A 23,062-nucleotide genomic window follows, 5' to 3' on the forward strand; every position below is an offset into this window, starting at 1 on the left:
TTCATTCAGTTTAATTCAAATTAAATTCAAATTAATTTAACACAACAAGTAAATAAAATGCTGCACTTTTTTTTAATCTGTCTGTGTGGAAATAATAGTTACAGCAAAATAATGAATACAAAATAACTGGATGTAAGTCCTCTTCTGTGAGCATTTCTGCTGCTCCATAAGTCTATATCATTGTTTAGTTCTTCTGAGAGATAAACCTTACCCTGTTCAAATCTGGCCATAAACTCCACCCTTGTGCAAAGATCATGTCATATGGACTGCCTATAGATTCCATACTTCCTGCTTTGTCATATGGTTCCAAAGTGCAGATGTACTAAAAATGATTGCATCATCAGCATTTGCATGCTAGACAATGTATGCTCTGGTTAGTCTCACATAGCCAGAACTTTAACACGGACCAGTTGTTGATTAATGGTTGGAGGAACAAAATCCTTGTTTCGGTTTTTCCATCTTGGTGCCTGCGTCCTGAACAGGCCCTCTGTCTGCTCTGTTGTCAAAAGTTTCCATCTTGTGGTTTGATTTTCTCAATCTTTGCCCTTGCTTTCCTGCACCACAGCAAAAGTCAAACATCTGCACAGTGTCTCTGAGCAGCCTTTGTCAATAAATTTGTCCCATAGGGAAATGGAGCTTTTTTTTTTTAAAGTTCTCTAAATTCTGAACCTGTTATTGACACTGTGCAGCTACTTATGCTAACAACAACTATCTTCAGATTCCTTGATATTTTTGTCTAGTCCTGTTCTGTCTTCCTTCCTTCAGCCCCAACTGGTTGCAGCAAGTGGTCGCTTTGGTGTTAGCTCACAGGACTCATCTAGTTGTTGGGGTTTTCTGTTTTCTCTGTATTGTTGTCCAGTCTTTACCTTACCATATAAAATGCTTTGATGTAACTGTTTTTGTGATTTGGCGCTACGTAAATACAACTGAACTGAAAATTTAAAAAACAAACAAAAAACTCAGTGATTAGTGATAGTGCTTAATTTTAGTGTGCAGTATGGTAATAAACCAAAAAAAATCCTTGAATTGCTCTACTTTAACCATAGTACTTAATTCTTACTACTTAATAGTGTCAAATTCTTTAGTGAATACTCTTTTTTGGTGATTATTTAGAATTAATTAACTGAAAATAGCTACTTGTTATAGTTATTAGTATTTGAAAAAGCTTCTACACAGTACAAGGGCTAAAGTCAGAATACTTGGCCATTTGAGGGCAGCAAAAACATGTTCTGAATGCAACATCGAGGAAACATCATGACACATCCACTTCACCATAACACTCAACCATTTCTGTGGCTGTGGCTTTTATTTCGGCATGTCATGCAAGAGACTTTTGTACGTTGCCAGTGGTAACAAAAAGAAAAGAACCCACCTCCCAAGCAGTGCATAAATGTTCCATGCGACATAGTTTTGGCAATGATGTCTGGATACTGGTGGAGACGGATTTCAAAACCTGAGACTGCTGCAGTCGTTGGAAAAGACACTGTGCCAAAAACTTTGAAACCACTTCTTTCACTTTTATCCTGACTACAGGGCAGTGTTGACATCATGCCAACAGTTACCAATGCATCAACCATAACAGCATCATAACAATCGTCATAGAGAGATGACTCTGTTTATTTGTTAGTTTGTAGCTGTTCTTTCACTGTGGTGTTGAGTTTTCATGTTTCTATCAAGACATTTTGTGCTTTTGGTATTTTACTCTTGTCTGCAGTTTAAAGCAATTTAACATTTTGTAATGGAATTACACCTGTTCTTTGCCTATGCCTGACAGACTATCTCTCTTTACCCATAAATGTTGGACTGTTTTCATTAACCACAGGTGGGTAACAAAATAAAGGGAAAACAGTGACCCTTTTGACCCCTATTATTTAGGGATCTGGTCATCATGCTGTTGGGGGCAGTTTCCTGTCTATCCTGAAGGGACAAGTGAACCAAAACTGCACTACAAATCAACCCAGTGTTGTTCTGAGGGATCACCTTTATTCTGTGCCCAAGGTAGTGCTCTCTTTTACGATATACAATGCCCCCTGTTCATATAGGAACAAAGACTCACTGAAAATCCAAATCATGTGAATGATGTGAAATCCAAATCACGTGAATCATAAAACTGGATCTCAACATAGTTGATTGCCTATGGGAGACTGTGAACCACTGTGTTTGGAAAAACTCTATAACAGTAAAATGATGGATCACTTCTCTATGGAGATGTGGAAAATCCAAGTCAAGACACACTGAAGCTGTTCTGGAGGCATATGGTACACTCAAGACCTGAACTCTTTCCACCATAAAGAAGTACCCTCAATGATCAGTTTTGACACCTCTGTATACATAAATAAAGATTTTGTTTGATGATAATTAGAATATTTTTTCTAGGATAGCTGCATAGGCAGAGATCCCCCTCACTAACTTCTGATGTAAACTCAGTCATTTTGTTCTACAAGCTGGCCTGAAATATGGCAAAGAAACCACCCATTTCATAAAAGGGTTACTCCTAGTAGGCTTTCAAGGGGTGATTTTGATAACGAAACAGGTGATTTTCTTTTAATGTGCCACTCTTCTCTAGTTATGTCTGTGCCTAACTTTCCTTCTCTGTTGCAAAGCAGGGAGACGGGTTATTTCCACCGCACTGAAGAAGTCCTGGTGACCAGTTTTGCAAATTTGTATCTCATTTCCTTAAGCTTTTCATATATTTTTGCTTATCAAATGTCCAGAAATAGCGGTAAAATGCATCAAATTCAAAGGATGCACCATTTTGCAATTTCATTTATCCAGTATTATAAAAATATCAAAAAGACCAGCTGTACTTACTCCAAGTTCAAAACCTGACTTCAACACTTAGAAATTAAAACCAAGACAAAGATTGTTCCTGGAGGAAAAATAAAGTTGAAGTTTACTTGTGGCTTATTCTGTTGAGTGTGACATCCTGGGGGAATGCTGGGAGCAATAAGCACCCCAACAAAAATGAAAATCTTCAAAGACTTTTCAGTTCAACCCAGGTCAGTAGGGCAGAAAAAAGGGGGAAGCGGGGCCTCCTTCGGTTAACCACCAATACATCAGCCTCCATGACTGCACAACACAGGCCATAATAGCCTTTAAAGGGATGACATCATGAACACGGCAATGGAACAAACCACCTCACCATCCCACCGAGTGTGAGATGTCAGACGGGCTGCACGCTAAATCGTTTTTTCATGCACAAAAAGAGACAGAATGTGGGGTTTTTAAGGAGGGATGGGGGTGGATGAAAAAGGAAAAATTCCAGGAAGTGTTGGCAAATACCGGAGACCTGGATTAGAGAGAAGAGAGGGGAAGTGTTTCTCTGCATGTGCGCCTCCTTAAAAATTCTGCGAGGGACTGAGGGAGAGGTAACATTTCATAAACAAGAGACAGAATATAAGGAAAACTGAGAAAATAAAAATAAAGAACACAAGGAAACCTGTTAAAAGCTCACCGGTGTATCATGACTGTAGGTGGTTGCAGCCGGTGTGTACGCATACTTGTGAACAAAACTATTCAATCATACACAATCATTCAGGCTTTCTGGCATGTGTGTGTGTGCACGTACATACCAAGAGATGCAGTCATGACGGTGACACTCTCAGAAGTTGTCCTCCTGTTTGTAGGTTTCCTGTTTACCCCCAAACTTCCAGGATCTCCCCTTCCTGTTCCAAAAACCTCTATCTCTTTCTACTACGCTCTGCCTCCCTGTGTGAATGAAAGCCTCCCTGTGACCAAGAATCTCCTCCTCTCTCTCTCTCCCTTTTTTCACTTCTGTATGCAACAAAGCAATGTGAACTCAACTCACTGGAGGTTTCTTGTGTGTGTGTGTGTGTTCAGGGGCTGGATAGTTTCGCTGCCATGCCCAATTCCTTTCGTATCCCAGATGGAAAAATGAGCTCCCCTGTTTGTTCCTGGCGTGTTGTGACTCCGCACAACTTCTGGGTTTGTATGAAGGGAGGGACAGAAAAGAGAGGGAGGAAGAAAGAAGAGGTAGGGAATCCCCCCTGCCCTCCCAACCCCCCACTCCCTCCCTCTTACTGACCACTGAGCATTGTTCCTGCTCAGCTACTGTGAGCACTTTCCCCCAATCAGAGTGGATACCAGAGGGGTCAGAGATCACTTGTGGCCTTTTATGGACCATAGAGAGAGAGGAGGAGGTGGTGGGGTTTGAAGACTTTCTATGAGCTCTCTGTCAGGGCATGTGTGTCCACTCCCACCATCTGCTCACTATAAATGCAAAGGAAAAGGCATGCAGACACACTGACAGTGTCTCCTGCCATGTGTCTAATCTTAGCACCTCGTAAATTACACCATAAAGCTCCTGATGAACTGAATTGTGTTTACTTTTGCTTGAAATGAAGCATGCGCTGCATGCCTGGTTTTGACAGGAAATGAGATGGAATGGATTTTAGTTTTATCTTCATTGTTTGTTTTTTCTTTTTCCTTTTTTATTTGTAAAATGCATGCTAGTTTTACTGCTCAATTTGCTATAGACTGGTGTAACATTTACAGGGATGAAGTTGACTTGAATTGCTGACTTCAGTTATTCATCTACACACGCCTTAAACAGCATCAAAAAGAGTTATCGAGTGTTGCATTAGCTCAGGCATGCCGCATAGTCACTCAAGCTCAGCTTGCAAGCCACTTTGAAACCCACCTCCAGCTGCTTTTTGGTGTTAATGATTTCATCTTTGTCATATCTCTTATCAGTGATGACTGCTCTGTTCTGTAATGGGATCTTGCTGTTGCTCTGCATGTGGAAGAATGTGGAGTTTTATGGCCAAATATAAATTACTTCAAATGAGAAAACAGTCTTCTTTTGACTATCAGACTCCAAGCTGAGATGCACTGGGACACCCCAAGTGTGACAAACTAAGCAAAGTACTGTAGTTGCTTTGTATATCCATCTTGTATATAATCATAACTTCTATGAGACACATGTGTAGTGAGTGAAATTATCACATTATTCATTATGCAAGATATTTTGCATGACACTGTGCATACTACAGGCAACTTTCAGTCTTTTGTTGACATCTGGATCATTATACTGCATGTCTACACAATGACAGTTGAAATATTTAGCTAAAGACCCTTTAGCTCACTCCTATTCACTAAGCACAACAAAAAGCAACCGTTTGAAGAGGTCGTGTTCCCCTCTGTGCTATACCCTCTGACTTTCTCCTGACCTTTCACCCCTGAGGTTCAGAAAGTCAAGTGTCTATCTGAGCAAACCATCTGACTCTGTTAAACCTCAGCTCGTAACTACATCTACATTCCTTGGCTAAAGCCTGCTTCCGCTGGCTGAGACCTTCTGTATATATATCAGTGTTTATTTTGATTCATACAAAAGTACACACAGAAATTATCATTACATAACACTTGAATTTGAGCTTGCCATCACGAGGATATGAAAGTACACAAGTGCAGAAACCGCAGCAGAGTTCATCTTTAGGTTGATGATTGCCTGGTACTGTAATGTTGGTTTCCCAAAGGCTTAGATGTGAGTCTGCTGTCCATTTTAAAAATCTTAGTGTTGTTACTAAACAGCCTTAAAGCATATAGCATGTGTGGGGTATCTCTGTTTTGGTAAGAAATCTCTGTAGGCACTCATATAGTAGCATATACGCAATGCATTGACTGGTTAAAACACTTTTTATAACGACATCCCATATGTTATATGCAATGTTTGAATAATTACCACCTAACTCTGAAATCAACCCTAGTTCTATCATGTGTTTTACCCTACTATCATTTCTGGGTATGGTCCCCAACTTTATAGTTTTGGTTCAGCTTTATGATGCAGCAGCTCTTCTCTTTTGGCTATTTACCTTTAAGAAATAAACAATATGTTGTTTTCTGCTTTATATTATACTTTTAGATTTGGCTTTTGTGCTACTAGAGTGCTAGTAATTGCATTAAGTGTAACTGGCAAATTCTGTGACTGCTTTACCTGTTTCACATGGGGTTTTTTTTTGTTTTACATTTTTTGTCTTTTCTTTATTAGGAAATGAGAAACACTATAGTTAGATCATTTTTATGGTTAGATAAGACTTTCAAATTCATATTCTGGTTTATTATCTGTCTAACTCTATATTGCCTATGTGTAGCTGCTTTTTATCTTTGCATACTTTTGCTCAAGTGCTAACTGCCCTTTAACTCCAGAGATATAGAATGAGTAATAGCATCTCACTAAACTCTTGGCAAAGAAGCAAAAGACGATTCCCCCTAATTTCTATTTATTTAAATAAAAAGAACTTTCACATGTTAGTTTAATAAACTCAGTTTTCCTTTTAGACTCAAATTAGAGTAGACTTTAAAAAAGTCTATCAAATTCACTGGAATACTAAAATGTACACTATAATTCTACGAGCTTCATAAAAATACCAGCACATATGACACACCAGGATCTGTTGTGAATACCTTGGTAGTCGTAACTGGAGCGTTAGTGTGTCTGACTGGGTGCGCCGTTGTTTTTTAGCTGCCTGATGCTGTCCACAGCAGTAGCCTAAGGTCAGACTGTGATTACAATAATGACTGTAAACATTAAAAAAATATTTCAAATGAGGTACGTCACTGTTTTGTCCAGACAAGGCGAACTGTTTCCCAGACTGCAGTTTAATTTTAATGTGGGGAACAGGAAACTGTTGTCTGATCCCCGAGCGAAAGATATTTGGTGTTGTTTGTTAATTCATCCATGCAGTAAAGAAAAAAAAGCCTTTTTTTACATAACTGATGATTACTCTTTCAGCAGCTATTACTCCATCCTGCTGCCGCTCTGCTTTGAAAAACGTGTTTACAATAAACAGGCAGACCCGCTGTTTCAAAGCTCAAACTAATCTGCCTGCAATACAATGCAAATTGCCACCATAAATATCACTTTAATTACTATCTCTATAATAGGATATCACCATTGCAACCAGTGTTCCAAACCGCCTCTGGCATTGCCATCAGCACAAGAACTGTGCACCAGGAGCTTCACAGCATAGTTTTGAATAGCAAAGCAACTCCTGTACATATAATGTGCAGTTGGCCTTGAGACAACATCACCATGTTGCCTTAGTATGATTAAATGCTCATTTTTACTGATTTCTGACAGCACAATAAACTCCTCCAGCAGCTATGTGGTACGCACCTCCTCAAGCAGGATGTCCCAACAACAAAAGACCCTCCCCTCTCCCCCTGTCCCCTCCCAGAACAGGACATGAGTGGACATCCTGCCAGCAGTGGTCTCTTCCTCTGTTACCGAGAAACTATTATTAGCGGATATCCAGCATCAGCTGTCCTGCATGACAAGATATCGAAATCCTTTTGGTTTAAATAATATAAAGACATAGATGAAAATAATGAAGACAAAGGTCTAGAAATCAGCCATATATCTACCCTGACCACACACAAATGACCAAAAACAAAAGCCATGCCCGCATATGCAGCTAATAGCAACAAAGCATAGGTTAGGTATGTGTATGAGTGTGTGTTTTTGGTATCCTATGCCAGAAGGACATTCCAGCCAACTCTTGAACCCTGTCCAACAGCAATCAGGAGCTCAAGTGTTTGGATTGAGTGCTTTTGTCAGTAACACACTCATCATGTTTTTGGTCTCTCACACACTCCTGGCAAAATGTACCTTGTGTCAAGCTGTGTTGGTCAAACTGCCTGCCTGTCCTGAGCTGGGAAAACTCTGAGAAATGTTTCACTGGAAAGAGAAGGAGAACACTGATAAGACTTGCTAATGCGAACACACCCACGAGCACAAGTGTTCATTCTGACATGATCTCTTACCATAAGGCGTTGGAGGAGACACTGGGAAGGCAGGAGTGGGAGGGACGATGTCAGAGCTAACTGTCCGTCCTTGATAGTCCACACTGTTGTATTTATAGAGATGTCCGTGCTTTTTAAAAAGAAAGAAGTAAGAAAGAGGTATGAAAAAGGGGAGAAAAGTAAAAAGCCCATTTTTCCCCACAAAGTCTTAAAAGATGACAAGACACACACACAAGCAGACATCAGTCTTGTGATCTGTGTGTGGCTGCAGCCTGTGTTTTGGTGTAAACACTTGGGCCATTCATTCCACCCAGCTGTAAGACTGAGTGCAAAACTAAAAGACTGATAATAATAATAAAAATAAGAGCAAAGACAAAGAAACATCAACATTAAGATGTAGACATTGTTGCACAATCAGGATCTCTTTATCTCCTTCTCTGTAACAAAATTGAAAGTGCTACATCTAGTTTTCTTGATGTAATTGAGTAAAGCCCTGTCCACACAAACATGGGTAATTTGGCCGTTCACTAGTGACGAATGAAACACGTGCTTTTGGAAAGAGGGCATTCATGCATTTTATGCGGTTGCCAGCATGTAGCATAACAACCACAGCCACTGGAATAACCCCAGACGTGCTTGTAAAAGAATGGGTCGAGTTTGACTACTGATTGGGCATATGCCTTGCATTCAGAAGGAGACACATTGACTACTTTTACTCAGGCATGCATTTTAAAATTTATAGCATGTTTCTAGGGTGATTACTTCAAAGAATGTAGCTTTTTGAAAGCAGATGATTATGCATGATCCAATGCAATGTTAGCTTTATAGCCAATTTGCTCATGCTTTTAGCTTACCCCTGCTTGACTTTGTGACCTACTGTATTAGATTTGCTGATTCTCTAGCACTGCTAATATTTTCTTTGCATTGTTTCAAATTAGCTGATGATGATTTGCTGCTTTTTGCTTAGTTCCATTGGTGATATTTTAGCTTTGCATATTACATTTATAGTAATGTGGTATGCTAACGTGATGTTACCTTTGTGTCACACTAGCTAATGCTATAGCTCAAATATTTTAGCTCTATTCTTGATAGTTTATCTGTTTCAGTTAATGCTACATTTCTAATAACCCACTTACCATGGCTTACATCTCATTTCAGATTAAGCTCCTTAACTGAGGCTAGATCGTTGGCAGGTTTGCTGTGCTGTTATTTTATGTGTTATTTTATGTATTAAGGTTTAAATAAAATTGTTTTTACAGATATATCCCAGTATGTAGTATATATTTTACTAAAGTGAAACCTAAAAAGTGTGTTTACCTGAGAGGGCGAGGAAGGACTGTAGCCTGGGGAACTCCTTAGGCTCTGATGTCCACCCTCTATCCATACTGGACTATGATGACCAGCGTAATCTGTAACATCAGTGACCTGCTTCTGTTGTATCCAACCTGATTGGAAAGCAAAGTGATAAAGAGGGTTGAGGTTGGGGAGGGCAGTGGTGTGTGAGGAAGAAAGGGAGAGAACAGACAGTCAGTCAGATTATGATCTGAAATGCAGTCAACCACAGATTCAAATTCAGTCATTCCTTTTTCTTCTCCATTGCATATGCTTAAAGTTTTGTCTATTCTAATACAAACAACACTGAACAGTAGTTGGACTTTATTCTGACCGGTTGCAAATTAAGAAAGAAAAGCTGATGACGGTGATTCCTCTTTGACGTGTTGCCTCTGACAAAAAGCTTCTATTAGTATACATGTATCAACAAAGCAGGGAGACTATCATAAGGGCAGAGCTTATATGACTAAGCAAGACTTCACTGTGACCAGATGGTGGAACATCGGGGCGGCTTGTCTGGAAAACATCTGCTGAAACAATCAGTTGTTCTCTTTTCAAATATGAGTGGATAGCCCCCTGAGCTGGATCTTATCTAACATCAGAAATACTTAAATGATCTTTCTCAATAAGTACAACATTTGTTGTATGGAACTATGAAGAGAGTATAGTTGATAGCTAAAGATTCAAAAAGAACCAAAAGTCAACCAATTGATAAGGAAGTATGAGATAACTACAATATTACTGTAACTTAAATCATCCTAAGAGCCTGCAACAGTTAGCTTAGTATTGGCCTCGCTGAGTGCACACAGCTTAGAAAAACAACTAGATACGTCCTGAGCTGACTAACCAAATGTAGACTGTATGAAGCCTCTCACCATCGGCTTATTGCTTAGCGCATTCCCCTTTCCTTATGGTTAACCTTGCAGTTCCAGAAATCACATCACTTTAAGAAACAACAACATCCAACCTACGCACATCTGGATGGAGCAAAAAGGCATCACTGCTTGGTTCTTTCAATGAACAGCTTTAAAGTCTTACAAAGTATTAGTCTTGCAAAACCTGATCTAACTCCACAGCTTTGTTCACAATGGTAGCGCTTGCCTCCCCATGTGCAAAACTCATCAGCAACCCACGCCACCAACCAACCATTCACTAGGTTCTTCTCTCATGTGTTGTAATAGAGGATTGTATCCCTGTTTTGGGGTTTTTAAATAAAATATTGTAACTATAAATCAGTTACCCAAATTTGTTGACAGATATTTAAAGTCAAAGTGGTAGTGCCACAAACTGACATTCATGGAATGTCTACATTAAAGAACACAAAAAGTAAAAAAAAAAAGTAAGAAACAATTCCCGAGTTGGAAAAACAAAGCCAATGGTGATAGCTTCTGTCTTGACCTCTGCAAGCACTTTTCCTGATGAGTTTGTGGGCTCAGACACTCATTTGGGGTCATTGTCCTAGTGAGTCAATTCCCATAGGTTCCCATATTAAAATGTATCACTTCGAAGCATTAAAAAGAATATCTGCAGCTAAAGAAAGGGGGGGGACAGAAGGATCATGGTTGTTTTCACTGAAACAGGCACTGTTAAAGTTAAATTCTATAATTTGTATCTTTATATTTATATGTTTACGTTTACAGCACTGTCTGCAGCTTGCTAACATTGCTTAGTAACACTAGTACACACTGAGTACACTCCTTCCTCTCACCACAGCATGATCCCTTCTAGGTACGAATTACAGCAGTCAGAACACTGACACTGAGTCCAGAAATCAGGGTTTTATGCTGTGGAGATTACATCAGTAGATTACACACAGTTCTATATGTTTCAACCAAAGAAGAAAAATATTTTTACATGCAATTGTGACCACAAAGTAAAGGCGGATTTTTTTAAAACTATACTTGGGCAAATATTTTGGGATTATTGTAAGTTATAAAACAGTCTTGCTCAACAGCAATCACCAAAACCACACCATAACACAGCAACCACAGACTGATGTGAGTCATAATACAGATATACTGTACATGAGATCACCCTCAGTTGTGGATTCATGTATAAACAGTGACAAGGAACACTGTGAGCTCAGCTTTCACTGTGAGTATTCATCATCTCAGAATCACATGAAAGCAAAGCTAAAGTGGACCAACTGAAACTAAGCCAGTTACTGTCTGTCACACACCAGCGGGGCTGCCGAGGGAGCAGTGTCGAGTATCACTTCGTGCCCACCGTGTTTGTGAGAGGGCTATTCTCTTCTGAAGATGATGAGAGGGAGAAGGACAGCAAAGTGTTGTGTCGCAACTTCAAAAGCATTCCTGATTGCTCACAAGTTCCTACCTCGAAACATTTCCACAGTAATTAAGCAAGTGAAGTGTTAGTTACAGATCAACCTCCAGCCTACTGATACACTTTATCAGCTACAAACATACATTTTAAGAACTGATATGAACGATTTAGGAGCTGTCAACCTTGCAAGCTCTCAAGTGTTGGGGTGGTCTTACATGAACCACTGGTGGATGATAACATCACTTGTACACTTAAAACCCACTGACCACAGATAGAAAATGACTACCAACTCAGTGGTTGGCTGGTAAATGCATTGAATTCTTTCCCATTCAGATTGCAAGTAATTGCGGCAACCATCTGCTCACATAGCGGTTGAGGGTGTTGCACGTTCAACCTCTGTGCAACCACTTTCAATTGCATTACACAAAGATTTCAGAGTTAAGCATGCCAGATATAAACAAGCCAATCAAAACTTACGCATCCATCAAGTAGTCTGCTGAGTTAACCTGTGGGGATAGGGCCACATCAAAGTCTGTAACTATTTAACGACAAGTAAATCAGTAAACCTTAGTCCTAAATCTGCAATAAGACTAAACTGTCTCCTGACAAATGTATAATATCTTAACTTTATCCAAGAGCATCTGACATTCCCGACTGAATTTTGATAAAATTAAATTATGAAAAAGGATTGTTTTGATTCCTTTCACTGGCAAGAAGTCGAGTATGTCTGTAACCACACATACCTTATTTATGTAACCTTTTATTTCTGCCTCTGTATATTTCCATTCAAAATAAGACAGACTGGAGGGCAAACACATCACTGCATAGCAAGCAGTGAGGGCCTGATTTTACACTGCTTACATAGCAAGAATATGTAAGGCTGTTTAATCAAATGCTTCCTCCTTCTCAGGAAATACACTTACAAACACACCTTCTGTAAGAAATGCAGCTGTAGCTCACAACCAAAGAGTGCATCGGCACTGCAGGCAGGGTTATAAAAGCTTCCATGTGTTCAGACTGAACTGAGCTTAACGATATATAAAATACAAGTTTCATCTGTCCACAAGCAATTTTCACAGGTGTGGTAATGGTAAATGAACTGAATCTTATATAGCGCTTTTCTACTCAAAGCACTCTATACAACATGCCACATTCACCCAATCACACCCATTCACACCAGCACTGTCTTCGAAGTTTCTTAGTGCTTCCTAACTACCATTCAAACACATTCATACTCCAATGAACGCATTGGAGACCAATTTGGGGTTAGTATCTTGCATGCAGACTGGAGGAGCCAGGAAACCACAAACCTTCTGATCAGTAGATGACCTGCTGTGCCTCCTGAGCTACAGCCAAAAAGATATGGTTAGAGATGCCACACTGTAGGTGGCAATGCCTTAACCATATGTTTGTTGCAGGCCACTAGGGTCAATTCCATCCTTGTCAAGGGGAGTGCTAACCTTCTCTCTTTTCATACAACACGAACAAATGTGTATTGTATTTGCTAACATCTGGCTTTTTAAAAATTGTTTTTATCCATCATTCTGACGTCCATCATTTGTCCTCTGATTGCCAAGAATCTCGAGAACAATTTTATAAAATGACCTATTCTGATCAGGTTAGATGTTAAAGTCAACACTGATGCTAATCAATATTTTTCACTTTTATAGTAGTATTCGCCACACTTCTATGTGTATAATAAGTGGAATTTCCATTTATTTGTTCACATGTTACTTGTTAAGCACCTTGGCATACCCTTGGTTTTTAAGTGTGCTTTATAAATAAAGTTTATTATTATTATTATTAATCCTTAGGGGAACATAGTTACAACTGTGTGGTGGTCTTTCACTCCAACACACAAATGTCGACCTCTAAAATGTCCCTCTGGTGTTGGAGATATCTCGGATATAAGAGAGGAATCGCTAAAATTTGAGGCTTCCCATTCATTGATGAATGTATTACTTGTAATAGCTGATGTGCCATGCATTGTGTTTGCTTTTACCTGACTGATGAGTTCTTCCCTTGTTGCTGAGGCCATTGCTGTGTAGGGAAGCAGAGCGAGTTAAGGGGGAATAGCAGGTAGGAACAGGAACAAAGGTGGGATCCAAATCCAGAATCAGCTGATTGAGCTGCTCTATGGACTCATCAATGTCTGTGGATAAAGACGCTAGTTCGTCTTCTTGACAAGCTGACGTTTGTGTGGTATTAGCAGAGTGTATGTTCTGTGTTTTATCTATGATACGTGCATCATTCTCATGCACCAGCCCTCTCTGCACTGCTTCCCTGCTGCTGAGTCCTCGAGGTGGAGTGTCTGGAGCAGCCACAGATGCAGCCAGAGGTGGTGGCCTCCCTTTCTTTATCCTGCTCGACTTCCCATCCCCATCAACTGTAATGAAGTTATCACTGACAGCAGCCTTTTGTTGCTGCTGTACCCAGGAGTGCGTCAAGTACTCACTTTGGGCTAGATTCTGAGTTTTGGGCAGATTTTCGGACAAGAGGGAGCAAATACTACTTGAGTTTGGAATGTCTAGAGCAGGAACTGCACCACTATCTGCTTCATCCTCATCATCCAATATGTCAGTCTCCCTCTCGCTGGATGAAGCCTCTCCATTGATTGTGCGTCCCAATCCAGACTCATCTCTAGCTATCTCCTCCTTTCTTCCACTAGTTGAAGCCAGCTCAGTCATGACTTCCTGAAGAGGCTGAGGAAGCTCAAAGTCCACCTCAGAGACCAGCTTCCCTGCTTGGGTGCACTTGTCCTGGTTGGCTTCTCTCTTCAGTCTGGCCCCAGTCAGCCCCTGTGAGGCAACAGACAAGCCAGAATCACTGCTGGCAGACGGAGCTCGGTCACTGCAACTACCACTGCAGGTAGTTAAAGGGAATGAAGCTCCTTCCTCACTACTCGTCTTCCTCTCTCTGCCACTCAAAACAATGTTTCCAGGGTCCAGGGCATGGGGGGGAGCTGTGGGTAGATAAAACAGAATTATACCATCAATTTTTTAAAGCAAAATAAAATAGAAAGTAATTTAGTCAGAGATAATATGGCATTCATATTTCTGACTTTTTTATGCCACTGGAGTTCTTAATGTTTAACTGCCATTACAGGAGAGTACAACAGACAACTGGCTAATTACCTCTTTTGAAGCAGATTTTTTTTTCAAATTGCTAAACTGTATTACGTCAGCAGCACAATCAGAGGACACAGATGTGATATTTCAGCATAAAATGGTCAAAGCTGCACTCAGAAAACTGTATTTAAAGCTGAAAACAGCACCTTGGAATTGAACATATTCCTGCTACCTGTGATTCTGTGCCTGCACAACTACTGTACATGACTCATTACGCCAGACACACTCCATGGAGATAACACAGAGCCCCTTTGTGTTTGCTGGTAGATGCATGTGTCACACAAAGGACGTGTCTTTCATAGATGTCTACCTTGGGTCAGATACAACCGATAGCATGGTCACGCACACAGCTTTTCTATCCTTTAACTGGGTGTAGCAACAAGAGAATATATTTGTCTTCCTGCAATTCCTGCAATGATATAGCTTCAGAAATGAGACAAATTGCTATTTTTTGTCATATACGGTGCTTAACAAATTCATTAGACCACCTGTCATAAAAACAACAAAAAACAAATATGTTAGAAATCTGTTGAAAACCTGTGTAAAACTAATAATGACTGAATTCATGTTTTATACTTTGCTGAGAAGTCACAAATTAGGTAAGTAAGGTTCATTCAGGTAGCGCTTTTCACAACATAACAGTGCTTTGCAATACAGAATGAGTGTAATTCAGTGTAACAATCATTACTGGTAGTTTTATTTTAGCATTAAATTATTTTGATTTAAGAGCTTATCCATGCTGGTGGATTAACCACTAAAGTATTTAATATAGCATCATATTAGATTTTCAATACTTTAAACATACTTTTATGTATAAAGTATTTATGGTTAGAACATAAAAGCAGTCTAATAAATTTGTTAAACACTGCATATCATATGACAGTAAGCTAGGTCTTTGACATTGTTATAGACCAAATGAAAATATCTGCAAATTGTATCCGTGAAACACAGAAAACTAAACAGTGCTGTATGACTAAAAGAGCAAGTTATCTTCCAAAACAGGGTGCTGCACTTCGACAGGACTGCCCTGTATAGTAAATACAACAATACGTACAGTGCATACCAGAGCTGTATGAAGATAGCCTCTTAAGTCCAGAGAGGCAATAAAACTCAAATACCAGACATGCATGGTAAACCCTCACAGCTGGTCTAATAGCTCTCTCACAGAGAGATGCACACAGTTTCCAAACATGCTGCATAACTCCACAATTTACAGAACTTCATCACTTTAATAGAAGTAAATAAATAAATAAATGAAGTCGAGCTTACTTTTTCGACTGCTAGGAGTAAACTTTCACTGGCCCCACTGCAGACTAGAAACAGGATGGAAATGCTTTGCTCAAGCATAACCACTCGAGTCACAGAAAGAGGAAAACAGGAACAGATGACAAGCAGAATGGAAAGAGACACAGGGACGAGGGTAGAATGAAAAGGATGGAAGTGAAAGCAAAGTGAAAAAGATTTAGGCTAGCTTCTCTTCTTCTTACAGTGTTTGTAGTCCTCACTGTCTCTCAGGCTGCCACAGGAAGACAAGCAAAGAACATTCTTTCTCTTAAGGTGCTAAGAGCTCTCCAGTGTCCCCTCTCCTACTCTCTCTTTCCCCTCTCTCATGTCACTCTTGCACTCAGTCCCTGCACTATGAATCCCCGCCTTTGCCGTCAACACGTAATTCGCTCTGCTTTGCCTCCTTTTTTTTGCCCTCCCCCCTGCATCCTGTCCAGGCTGCGACAGGTAGGCAGAGAGAGAGTGCACTCATGCATTTTTATGTCCAAAGGGGAAACTGGAGAGAAAGGAAACTGAAGGGTGGATCATTCACTAGACTTGCAATCACACACACACACACACACACACACACACACGAACACACAGGTGGAAAAGTGTGTACAACACACATATTGCACTTTCAAGGGAAAAAAAACACACACACCAAAAAAACAAAAACAAAAAGCAAACAAAGCATAAGGACCTTGAGCTCTCCAAATATGGAGAGGGGAATGTAAACATGGAGGCGGGCTTTGGAGAGATTGTCTGGAAAAGGGGGATGGGGACACATTGGACAAATTGCAACCTGCAACTTGAACTTGAAGGTAGAAAGAGTGAGATAGGAGATTAGATAAAGGAGACAAGAGGAAGGGAGAAAGTACAAGAAGATGAGGAGATAAAGTGAGGAGGAGTGTGTGGGAGGGCAAAGCAGAACCGTCTGTGATTGAAAACAATGTTCTTGCAAGTGTCTGTGCGGCTAACTGGCATTGCACCTTCATTACGCTTATGTGTAACGTGTAATGGCTAGTTGTTTGCATTCATGTGAGCGTGTGTCTATGTGTGTTTACATGCCGCTTGTAAAAGCTCTATCTAAATTACATGGCTGACCATGGGCAGGTTTAGCAAAACAGCTGGAGCCGAAGCCTTAACCTTCCACTTACAAGTGATTGTTTCAGCTGTCTCAATTTTGAGGTCTTGTTTTGTATTGTTTATTTCCTGTGTGTGAACATTTATTCCACCTAATGGAAACTTCATATAAAAAAAATTTAAAAACCCACAACCGCCTCCAAAACACACAGCTCTGGTCTGGCTGCGCTCTCAAAGATTGGCATTACACCCGTTCCCAGGAATGTCAAAGAGGCCTTTGTGACCACAACAGTTGTAAGCTGTCACACTGATGACCAGGCAATTACCCACAAGACTGGCCACAGCAAAGGCCAAACAGACAATCTCAGGGATCTAAGGGTATTAACTACTACATAACAGCCAAAGGTACTGTAATGGAAAGGTTACCAAAAAAGCTACAAAACACACACAGATATATAAATATTTGACATATCATCACCTTATAAAAAATTCTGGGATTGGACCTTAAATTCAAAAGATATGCTTGATGCAAATTTGGCAGGCATGGTCTCTTCCATCTCCAGATTGCTTGGAAGAACTATGTTCCTTGGACCACTTTCTTAATTGCATTTTCAGCACAACCTTCAGACAGCAAACATCACCTTCTCTTTCAAATTGAGATAAATATTATTTAAAGGGTATCTCTGATATATTCCAGTAGTTTTCAGAAAATGTCAACAAAATACTTTTCTAGTCCATTTTTGATATCAACAAATCAGGGCACCATACATTGGTCCCTTGGGGAAAAGGCTCTTGGCAGGAATATGGCATACAGGGGTCTCTATTTTGCAGAAGATTCAACTCACATGGTAGAGGCGCAGATAGCCATAAAAGGATTACAAGGACACAATTTAAGAGTATGGGCTGTGTTAAAAGCTGGAGACAGAAAAGGAAATAATATTGAAGGGGAGTTCATCGAAGTCAGAGAAGTTTTCTTTTAAAAAAGTAACAAGACAAAGTTACACCATTCCATTTGGATAAGCAAGGCCACCAGTCCTTGCCCAGTGAAATCTAACATTGGACATTACTTAAAAACACATTAAATGAAAGTGATCACTTTCGTTTAACCTCAAACAGGATATTTTTATAAAGCTCCTGAGATACTTGCATACTGCTTTAAATTACTGTTAGTAGCTGTAATTGTGGCTGCAGTTGGCTGCTGTCGAGGGAAGCTGGCTTAACTCTGGCTGAATACAGAGCTACTGCAATCACTTTTTAAACCTCTGTCCTTCCCTAGTAGGCTACTTGAGCATTACTATAATGCTTGCTCTAGTAAAGGGTTATTTCACCAATTGTAAGTTTTTATTTTGCATTTGTTTTTCAACGCAAAAATATTCTTTACAGTCTTTGCTATTGCTATTGGTGTGGCTGTATTTAGGAGGTAGAGCAGGTTATCTACTAATCAGAAGGTTGGTGGTTTGATCATTGGCTGCTCCAGTCTACCTGCCGAAGTGTCCCAAAGCAAAATACTGAATCCCAAAGAGCTCTCTGCTGTGTCCATTGGAGTGTGAATGCTCTACTTGGGTGTAGAAACAAGGGCTTGTACAAAGGTGTGTGAATGGGTGAATAATATAAATCACAAATTCTCACTTTGGACAAAGTTAACCCAGATATTTTTTATGCTTTATACTGGTCTGCTTTATTTCACTAAAAGCCTTTGTGTGAACATGAGCATGATATAGAGGGATTATGTAATCCTAGATTTTGTAACATTGGACATATGGAAATTGCATCTTTACTGGTTCACCTGCTTAGATGTGTGTAACGTTTTTTTTTTTTAAATGTATTTATTTTTACTTTTATTTTGCGACCATTTCTCTATCACAGACATAGCTTTATTGTTTTTTTCTTGTTGTATTTATATATACTATGTTAAAGCAGTGAAGACAAGCTAATCTATCTCCCAAAAGGGGTATTCAGATAAAATGTTATCCTGTTCAACCCTGGGTAATAATAAATTCAGAGGAAGTACAGAAATTCAAAAAACAGGAAAAGAAACTGAAAGAAGGAGAAGAATGTGGGGAATTTCTGATTAAGAAATATTAAAATACACCTCACCTGTTTCTAGACAAGATGTGTCCTGATAAGAGTCTCGTCTAACCAAAGGGTCCAAGGTGTCATAGTCCACTGTCACAGAGCGTCCATTGTGCCACAGCTCTCTGCCTGCACATGACAAACAGTGCTGGTCAGGAGTCAGTGAAACAACAACAAGACACGCAAACTCAAACACTGGTGTTAGGGCAAATCCCCAACAGCCGATCCTGCAGAAAATCTGCTTCAAATATTGCTGTGAGCCTTATTTTGGGTTAGACTCTGATTTCTATCAGCTCATTAAGATCTGTGTGTCTGGATGTGTGTGTTTGTGAGTCCGGCTGTATGTATTTCCTGTGTGCTCAGTATCTACAATCTGAATTCCTGTCAGATATGTATGTGTGTGTGTGTGTGTGTGTGTGTGTGTGTGTGTGTGTGTGTGTGTGTGTGTGTGTGTGTGTGTGTGTGTGATAACTCTGTGTATTGCTTCCTGTTGAGAGGAAAGGAGTGTGACTACAGTTGATGATGGCCAGTTTGGCCGGTGTGGTGTCCAACACTGCCCCCACCTGGCTGACCGATCATTTCATTCACAGGCAATGTGTCAGAGTGTGTTATTCTTCAGTTTGACTCATGTCTTGTCTGCTTGAATTAAAGACACATTGAAGCCTGGTGCAGCCTTTTAATCCAAATAATATGAATATAGTCTTGCTGCATCAATTAGAGAGGCTACATGTTTGGATTTTTCAAGGTTTTTCACCAAACAAGAAAATAAAAGTCAGAATATCTGAGGGGTATCGCAGAGAGACAAAAACAGTTCATACTCACATTCACTCCTATGGCCAATTTAAAATAATCAATTGACCTAACCGCCCTACATAAAAGTCAGTATAAGATATTGTATAAAATCTTTATTCCTCAACACAGTCTGAACTCCCTTAGGCAAGCTTTGGTATAATTTCGTTAAGTAGTCTTCTGAAGTAGTTCTCCGGGCATCTTGAAGGGCATTACTAAGCTCTTCTTTGGATCTTGGGTTCACTTTCAAGTGATAATGTTGAGGTCCAGGCTCTGGGGAGGCCAATCTATGACCGACAGTGTTGCATTGGGTGATTTTCTATCCAGGTATGCTTTTACTGCACTGGCAATGTGTTTGGGTCACTGTCATGAACCTGAATTCCAAAAGGACCTGTAGCCACTTATTTTCCCTTAAAATTAATAGAAAAGTGGCCAAAATCCAAAGAAAAGTTGGAGAGCTATTACTGAAAACCCTTTAAAACTTAGAACAAAGTCCAAATGTTGCCATTAGGTTGCTGACTGACCAGTCTGTAAGCCAAGCTGACTGAAGTTAAGTTATGATAGACATATTTCAGTGCTTAAAGATGGGTGTGATAAGTGACATTTTGGGGGCATATCATTGCTGGTATGATTGCCATAGAAACACCCCCAAAAAAGATCTAGCATAGTTTTTATTATCCATTAGCATGAGCAATCCTTTACTAACTGTACAGCACAGGACAGAGCTCATTTTCTTTTTCATTTCCTCTTGGAACATATTTATAATGTGATTTGACTAGCTAACTGCAGCTCTGGAGCAAATGACTAAACATAGTTTGTTTGGCTGGCAGCGCTGATGCTTGAAAAACTGAAAATGAAAACTCTAAAAGGTTATCTATATGTCATCAAGGGCTACACAACAATCAAACAAATTACAAGTAGGCATGTTGTATAGCTGGTTGCAATACTTGTCTAAGTGTCTTGTTTTATCATCACCATTGGATTTCATCTTATGTGTCAAATTGTGAGACTTTGCAGGAACGCTTGGAAGTACATTTAAGTACATTTAATGTAGTCCTTATGCTAGAGTTTAAGTTGTTTAAGTTGTTCCCTCAGTGCTTTTTCTGTGTGGGCCTTCAGGTTATTCATTCTATAAAGTTCTTGTCTCTGTCTATATCTATTTCACTTCCTCTTTTATTTAGGTAGTCTTCTGTCTTGCATTTTTTGCTTCTTTTGCATCCCTGTCTTGATTAATTTCAACCCTGCCTGGTTCCTTTAATTGTGTATTTATAGCCAATTTCTGTTGTTCTTTTTCAGATCATCTGTTAAGCTCTCCTCATCTGCTCCCTGTTCTCTGCAGAATTTTGGATTTTGACTTTTCCCTCTGTGGACATTTGCTTTACTGCATTACAGATTTAATTAAAGGTTCGTTTTTGGTTTAATCTGCTGGTTACCGCATTACCACATTTGCATTCTTCTGATTCCACACTTCATGACAGCTCACAAACATATACAAAAGCAAAGAGCTGTTACACAACAAAATGCACAATCAATACAAAGATTACTCATTTTTAGTAATTTAAACATTAAAAATGTAATAATACAGAGTTACTATCTAACTTAACATGGAAACTCTCATCGATATGTTCTTTGTAAATTTCCACTATTTTATTACTTTTATTGGTAATATATGAAAAAAGAATATAACAGTAGAGTATATCTTTCATTTTTTTGGATTATCAATTTAATTCAAGTGTTAAGCTGTATGCTGACCCCAGACAAGCAGCTATCACCTAAACTCAAACAGGTAACAGGTAGCAGTAGGACTTTGTTGCTACCATTTCCAGTACAGTCACTGTGAGGATGGCTGTGAAGTGCTCTTTGTGCTGCTTTTCAACTTTGCTGTTGGGGTTTGTGTTGATATAGAAACACTAAAAGAAAGACCTTGTGCGTCCTCATCCTCAGGATAGAGATTTGTGTCAGTGTGTGGGACTCTAGCATAACTTTTGTACTGTTAACTAATAATTATACAACGGTGCATTTCATGTCCTGTTACAGAGTAACACTAAAGTAGTGTAAGAAATGACTTTCTCCAGGAAGTAACTGAATAATTTAACACATAATTACACATTAGTTAGTAATAATTAGTAAATAATTATTATGTTATTGGTGCTGTTCCAAAATTATTCAACTCCAAATTTGGAGTGGGGATGAGTTGCAAAGTTGCTTAAAGGCACACAGAAACTGTGGGCAAGCTAAAGTGATATAGCATTTGTTTATTTGTGAAATCCATTGCAAGGGTACAAGCTGAGCAAAAAGTATATATATAAAAAAAAAGGCAAATGTGGTTTGGCAATTAAATCAGTGCAGGTGAGCTAGACTAGACTTGATCTAACAGTATGCTTGACTTCTAGGAATCTGTGTATGAGTAATGCTTTCATATGAGTAATTTCTTTCTACCCTGACACTAATACCCATGTGCGGTATTGACCCACTATGTCTATGCTCTTCTAGGGCAACTGTCATGCAGCGTTAACTTGGCACTAGTACATTCGTGAGTCAGATCAAGTTTTATATGAAGAAGAAATCTTTCGCTTGAGACCTGCAAATACATTTCTTTTAAGATACAGTACAATGTATCTTGGTATATAGTATTGCTTTATATTTTCCTTCCAAGGAGCCAAAGTGCTCTAGAGCAATAGTTTTCCAGGCATCTGAAAGCCTTAGAACGTTTTTAGAAGAAAGTCTGACTCATTGGTGGAGGCTCTGTCATCGTTTGGAGCTGCATTTCAGCCAGTGGTGTTGAAGATTCTGACAACACCGATGGAAATATGAAAACAGAAAAGCACCAGCTGTTTTTGATCAACCATCCAGTATCATCTGAAAAGCATCTGATTGGCAACAGCTTAGTTTTTCAGCACAACGATGACCCCAAACACACTGCCAGTGGAGTAAAAGCATACCTGGATAGAAAAACTGAATATTCTCAGTCATGAACTGGCCTCCCCACACTGCTTCGATAATGTACTTCCACATTATCGAAGCAGTGTGGGCTCATCTCGACAGAGAACAGAAGTCAGCCAACGTTCAAAGAAGAGCTTTGAATGTCCTTGAAGAGGATAACTATTCCTGGAGACTAATTAAGAAATTACACCCAAGCTTGCCTAAGAGAGCTCAGGCTGCGTTGAAAAATAAGCTGTCATAGCAAATATTGATTTTCAAGCTTATTAAAATTGCACAAACTCAGTTTTTTTCCTTATATCCTGTATTTCCATACTTGTGCAAATATTTCAATAAAGTGCTGAATCTTTTTTCTATTTCATAAAAAAATATAAAGAAATGAGGAGTGGATCAGGAGTTTTGAACAG

General features: G+C 39.5%; 1 protein-coding gene and 1 non-coding gene across 4 annotated transcripts in view; both read right to left on the reverse strand.

Annotated features, from left to right (window-relative positions):
* Positions 1-23,062, reverse strand: part of LOC120742817 (tensin-3-like) — a 50,658-nt gene that overhangs the window by 17,534 nt on the left and 10,062 nt on the right. For 2 of the 3 annotated variants that reach the window (XM_040046253.1, XM_040046255.1), the window contains 5 exons: positions 18,951-19,055; positions 13,379-14,338; positions 9,079-9,206; positions 7,783-7,891; positions 7,628-7,696 (listed from right to left, as the gene is read on the reverse strand). In XM_040046253.1, the coding sequence (XP_039902187.1) occupies positions 7,628-7,696; positions 7,783-7,891; positions 9,079-9,206; positions 13,379-14,338; positions 18,951-19,055 (1,371 nt within the window). The remainder of the gene's footprint in view (positions 1-7,627; positions 7,697-7,782; positions 7,892-9,078; positions 9,207-13,378; positions 14,339-18,950; positions 19,056-23,062) is intronic. The other variant, XM_040046254.1, reaches the window with a different exon arrangement.
* On the reverse strand, positions 12,731-12,858 carry LOC120742950. The gene has a single exon (XR_005697999.1). It is a non-coding gene; the product is annotated as a U6atac minor spliceosomal RNA (small nuclear RNA).

The sequence above is a fragment of the Simochromis diagramma genome, unplaced genomic scaffold, assembly GCF_900408965.1.
Source record: "Simochromis diagramma unplaced genomic scaffold, fSimDia1.1 OVJJ01000553.1, whole genome shotgun sequence".
NCBI lineage: Eukaryota > Metazoa > Chordata > Actinopteri > Cichliformes > Cichlidae > Simochromis > Simochromis diagramma.